Genomic DNA, 6,000 nt, shown 5'->3' with positions numbered 1-6,000 from the left:
AGGGAGACGACAGCAGGACTACACTAGTGTCGACTAGGGATATACTGCTCCGTTAAACCTGGCCAACACCGTGATGACCAGGGTTCCAATATGAAACACCTCCTCCCTCCCCATTCCGGTCCTCTAACCACCTGGCAAAAATATGCAAGACCAATAATGAAGTCAATACGGCATGGAAGGAGACCATTCAGCCCATCAAGTCCATGATGGCTCTCTCTCTCTCTATATAGAGCAAACCAATCAGTCCCATCCACCCCACTGCTCTATCCCCCATTACCCCGGCCAGTTTATTTCCCTCAGTTTCATTTTGAGATTATTCACCGCCTCCACTTCCACCACCCTCTTGTGCAGCGAGTTCTGAATGACCACACGCTGTGTAAAATAGTTGTTTCCTCACATCACCACCTGTATCTCTTGCCCAAAACCTTAAACCTGTGCCTCCTGGTCCTTGCGCCATCAGCTACTGGGAACAATCAGATAAGAAGTGTTCCGCAAAATCCTTCTCTGAGGCCCCCTCAAGCAATTGAAACTAGTCCAGGGATCACACAGACCTCTAAAGGCCTTTACCTCCTCTCTGATGCACCCGAAGAAAGTTTGAGGTGACCCAAGGAAATTGAATTTTACCCCAGGAGGAAATTCTGGAAATGTTAATCTGAGTTCTCTGGGAATTTTAATACCCTTCCTTCCTTCCTTCCTTCCAGGGAGACCCCGGTCCCTTTGGCTCTCCTGGTAAATCAGGTCCGGCTGGATTACGGGGATTTGCAGGGACTCGAGGACTACCAGGTTCCACGGTAAGACCCTGACCATTGCCGAAAGAGCGGCAAGGACAGAGAAATTGGTCCCTCGGTTTTGCCGCAACTCTGATTCTGGGGAAGAGATTTGCTGCAGAGTGTTACTGTTGTTGGAGGCAGTTCAGAGAAGGTTCACTCGGCTGATTCCTGGGGATGAAGGAGCGGTGTTATAAGGCAAGGTTGAGAAGGTTAGACTACGCTCTCTGGAGTTTAGAAGAACGAGTGGTGACCCTGTTGAAACATATAAGCTCCTGAGGGCGCTCTGGCAGGGCAGATGCCGAGATGTTTCCCCTCGTTGGGGAATCTAGAACTGGGGGCCGTGTTTAAAACTAAGGAGTCGCTCATTTAAGATGGAGATGAGCAAGGATTTCTCCCCTGACAGTTGTGAATCTTTGGAATTCTCTACCCCAGAGAGCAGTGGAGGCTGGGTCATCGAGTATATTCAAGGCTGAGTTAGACAGATTTTTGAACTAAGGCGGAGTCTCGGATTACGGGGAACAAGCAGGGATGTGGAGTTGAGGCCAAGATCAAGTCAACTACGATCTTATTGAATGGGGAGGGTGGGGGGGGGGAGGCAGGCTCGAGGGACCGAATGGCCTACTCTCGCTCCTATTTCTTACGTTCATATGAGCTGGATGCTTGGCATGTAAGACCACCCGGTTACCAAGTTAAGCTGGCAAGCGCCTGAGCCATCGGCCCAGAAGGCTGAGTTATGGTCTACGAGTTCCAATTGACTTTGGGTCAGTTACGGTGGAGGGAAAACTGAGGATGATTTCGGAGTTAAAACGATCTTTTTATGGCCATGTGGGCATGGTCATCCTGGGTCCGAGTGGCGCCCCACTGAATTCCTGTTGTAAGCTTATGGGTTCTCAGCGTGATATTGGTTCAATTGGTTATGGCTTTACCTTGTGACCTGTTGACAAACACAAGGGCCTGCATATAAAATGGCGTCAGAGATGGCCTTAAACCCACTGTATTGTGACAGTTAGGTAACAATATTAAACAAGAAGTGTTGCCCTGACCATTTACAAGGGCAAATGCTGACGGGGAAGAGTGAATAGGCCTGTGACAAGACGGAGTATATTTGTGAACAGGAAGCAGGAGCCTGGGGCAAGGTTTCTCTTGAGGAATGAGGTAACCGGCCATTTTCAGTGGTTGGAACTGGGTCAATTAATCTGCAGTGCCAAGGAGGAATTTCAGTCAGCGTTTCCAATCTGATTATTTTGCTTTGCTGAAAAGTAGCTGCTGGCCGTAGAATCCAACGTGTCCGAAGGAGGCCGTTCAGCCCATCATGCCTGTGGAGGTTTGAGAGAGCTATCCAATTACCTCCGCTCCCCATGGCTTCACACTATTCCCCTTCATGTATTTATCCAGTTCCTATTATTATTATTTATTATTATTGCTATGATTATTATTATTGTTGATTCTGCTCTGGCATTTCAGATCACAACAACTCTCTGTGTGTGTATAATAAAAAAAAAAATCTTTTGTCATCTCGGTTTCTTTTGTCAATTACCTGAAGTCTCGTCCCCTCCAAGTTGCTAAACCCTTCTGCTGGAAATAGCTTCTCCTTATTTTTTACGTATCAAACCCTTTCATGAATTTACATGCCTCTGTTAAATCCCCTGTAACCGTCTCTGATCTAAGGAGGACAATCCCAGCTTTGCTGGCCTCACCATTCAACCGAAGCCCCTTATCGCTGGTACCGTGCTAGTAAATCTCTCTGCACCCTAAGGCTTTGACGTCCTTCCTGTAAGGTGATGTCCAGCATTGGAAGCACTAATCCAGGGCAGGCCTGAGCATTGTGATGTAAAGGTTTAATTATTACTTCCTGACTCCCGCATTTTGTATGATTGATAAAGTCAAGGATCCGGTATATTTCTAAGCAGCCTTCTCAACCTGTTCTGCCACCTTCAAACACCTGTGTCGCTGAGCGCCCTTACCTTGTAGTTTTAAAATGTACTTTTTGCTGATCTGTTCTGTAGCTGCAGCATTACTGGTTTGTGCTTCCTGTCCTGCAGGGTACCCCAGGATTGAAAGGGGCAGAAGGACCGATGGGCCCACAAGGTCCGACGGTAAGTGAGATTCCTCGTCTATACTGTATCTCGCCGTGCTCCCCGCCTTAGGGACTGAGTAAGACCAATCCGCTGGTGACTGGAGCTCGTGACAACACTTCCTCCATCAGTGACCAGAGCTCAGGGTAAACTGGCCCTTGGAAGGAGCACAGCGCAGATTCACCAGGACTATTACCATGGTTCCAAGGCTTAGATTGTGAAGATAGATTACACAAACTAGCCAAGTATTTCCTGGGACAGAGAAGGGTAAAGGGGCCGAGGTTTTTTGGACTTTGAAAAGAATCGGTGGGGCAGATAGAGAGAAACATGCTGATGGGGGTTGGGTGGAGGGGGTGGTGGTGGTGGGGAGTCTAGGACAGAAGGTTAAAATTGGGCCCAGGCATTCAGGAGGGAAAGTTATACAGCACTTCACATAAAGTGTGGAACTTTCTGGCACAGACTGCAGTAGAGGCTAGCTCAACTAACGACTTCAAATCTTGAGCCTGATAGATTTTGGCGAGTCAGAGGTATTTAAAGGGGAATGGAGCCAAGGGGACGGAGTGGAATTGAGAGGCAGCTCAGCTATGACCCTGTTTAATGTCAGAGCAGCATCATGGGATCGAATAGCCTCCTTCCTGCTTCTACTTCTCATGTTCTTAAGCTGATGCATTTGTTAACCTGTGCCAAAAACTCCTCACGGGCAAATTAACCCAATAACCAACAAAAATTTATGTTTTAAATCTCGGCCGTTGACCTAAAATGTTTAGGGGGTGGGGTGGGGTGGGGGGGTCGGGGGTAGGTGGTGGGTGTTGGGTGGGGGTGGGGTGGGGTGGGGGGGGGGGTGCGGTGGGTGGTAAGCTGACCCCATTCACAACAACTTCTGGCAACCCTGGATGACTTAACTCTCACTGTCTTTGTGCAGGGGTCTACAGGAGAACGCGGGCCGAATGGCCTGGCTGGTGCCATTGGCCTGCCTGGTCGACCCGGGAACCCAGGCCCCCCGGGCCCTATTGGAGAGAAAGGAGCCCCCGTAAGTCTTGCTGTCAGCTTCTTGAATCAGACCAATCACGGCCAATGCTTCACATCTTCCTTTTTGTCCACAGGGCACTTGGAGATGGAGTGGAGGATGGTGGGGTGGGGTGGAGCAGGGCGGGGTGGGGGGGTGTGGGGTGGGGGTGGGGTGAGGGTGGGGTGGGGGTGGGGTGGGATGGGGTGAGGTAGGATGGGGTGCGGTGGGGGTGGGGGTGAGGTGGGGGTGGGGTGGGATGGGGTGAGGGTGGGGTGGGGGTGGGGTGGAGTGAGGTGGGATGGGGTGCGGTGGGGGTGGGGGTGAGGTGGGGGTGGGATGGTGTGGGGTGGGGGTGGGTGAGGTGGGGGTGGGATGGTGTGGGGTGGGGGTGGGGTGAGGTGGGATGGGGTGGGGTGGGGTGGGGGTGGAGTGGGGTGGGGGTGAGGTGGGGGTGGGATGGTGTGGGGTGGGGGTGGGGGTGAGGTGGGGGTGGGATGGTGTGGGGTGGGGGTGGGGTGAGGTGGGATGGGGTGGGGTGGGGTGGGGGTGGAGTGGGGTGGGGTGAGGTGGGGTGGGATGGGGTGGGGTGAGGTGGGGTGGGGTGGGGTGGGGGTAGAGTGGGGTGGGGTGGGATGGGGTGGGGTGAGGTGGGGTGGGGGTGGAGTGGGGTGGGGTGGGGTGGGGTGGGATGGGGTGGGGTGAGGTGGGATGGGGTGGGGTGGGGTGAGGTGGGGTGGGGTGGGGGTAGAGTGGGGTGGGGTGGGGTGGGGGTGGGGTGGGGTGAGGTGGAGTGGGGTGGGGTGGGGTGAGGTGGGGTGGGGGTGGAGTGGGGTGGGGTGGGGTGGGGTGAGGTGGGGTGGGATGGGGTGAGGTGGGGCGGGGTGGGGTGGGATGGGGTGGGATGGGGTGGGGTGGAGTGGGGTGGGGTGGGGTGGGATGGGGTGCGGTGGGGGTGGGGGTGAGGTGGGGGTGGGATGGGGTGCGGTGGGGGTGGGGGTGAGGTGGGGTGGGATGGTGTGGGGTGGGGGTGGGGTGAGGTGGGGTGGGATGGGGTGGGGTGAGGTGGGGGTGGGATGGGATGGGGTGGGATGGGGTGGGGGGTGGGGTGGGGTGGAGTGGGGTGAGGTGGGATGGGGTGGGGTGGAGCAGGGTGGGGTGGGGTGGGATGGGGTGGGATGGGGTGAGGTGGGGTGGGATGGGGTGGGATGGGGTGGAGTGGGGTGGGGGTGGAGTGGGGTGGGGTGAGGTGGGGTGGGATGGGGTGGGGTGAGGTGGGGTGGGATGGGGTGGGGTGAGGTGGGGTGAGGTGGGGTGGGGTGGGGGTGGAGTGGGGTGGGGTGAGGTGGGGTGGGATGGGGTGGGGGTGGAGTGGGGTGGGATGGGGTGGGATGGGGTGAGGTGGAGTGGGGTGGGGTGAGGTGGGGGTGGGGGTGGGATGGGGTGGGGTGGAGTGGGGTGGGATGGGGTGGGATGGGGTGGGGTGGAGTGGGGTGAGGTGGGGAGGGGTGAGGTGGGATGGGGTGGGGTGGGGTGAGGTGGGGTGAGGTGGGGTGGGGTGGGGTGGAGTGGGGTGGGGTGGGGGTGGAGTGGGGTGGAGTGGGGTGGGGTGGGGTGGGGGTGGGGTGGGGTGGGGTGGGGTGGGGGTAGAGTGGGGTGGGGTGGGGTGGGGGTGGGGTGGGGTGAGGTGGAGTGGGGTGGGGTGAGGTGGGGTGGGATGGGGTGGGATGGGGTGGAGTGGGGTGAGGTGGGGTGGGATGGGGTGGGGTGAGGTGGGGTGGGGGTGGGGTGGGGTGGGGTGAGGTGGGGTGAGGTGGGGTGGGGGTGGGGTGGGATGGGGTGAGGTGGGGGTGGGGGTGGGATGGGGTGGGGTGGAGTGGGGTGGGATGGGGTGGGATGGGGTGGGGTGGGGTGAGGTGGGGAGGGGTGAGGTGGGATGGGGTGGGGTGGGGTGAGGTGGGGTGAGGTGGGGTGGGGTGGAGTGGGATGGGGTGGGATGGGGTGGGATGGGGTGGGGTGGAGTGGGGTGAGGTGGGGTGGGGTGGAGTGGGGTGGGGTGGGATGGGGTGGGATGGGGTGGGGTGGAGTGGGGTGGGGTGGGATGGGGTGGGGTGGAGTGGGGTGGGGTGGGGGTGGGGTGGGGTGGAGT

General features: G+C 57.3%; 1 protein-coding gene across 2 annotated transcripts in view; it reads left to right on the top strand.

Moving 5' to 3' along the window:
- The window catches only part of LOC121271150 (collagen alpha-1(XI) chain-like), a 318,218-nt gene that overhangs the window by 193,859 nt on the left and 118,359 nt on the right, over positions 1-6,000 (top strand). For both annotated transcript variants that reach the window (XM_041176909.1, XM_041176910.1), the window contains 3 exons: positions 702-791; positions 2,813-2,866; positions 3,768-3,875. In XM_041176909.1, the coding sequence (XP_041032843.1) occupies positions 702-791; positions 2,813-2,866; positions 3,768-3,875 (252 nt within the window). The remainder of the gene's footprint in view (positions 1-701; positions 792-2,812; positions 2,867-3,767; positions 3,876-6,000) is intronic.

This window comes from Carcharodon carcharias, chromosome 30 (assembly GCF_017639515.1).
Source record: "Carcharodon carcharias isolate sCarCar2 chromosome 30, sCarCar2.pri, whole genome shotgun sequence".
NCBI classification, from domain to species: domain Eukaryota; kingdom Metazoa; phylum Chordata; class Chondrichthyes; order Lamniformes; family Lamnidae; genus Carcharodon; species Carcharodon carcharias.
Note: the sequence above shows the minus strand (reverse complement) of the source record. Positions and strands in the feature narration are given on the sequence as shown.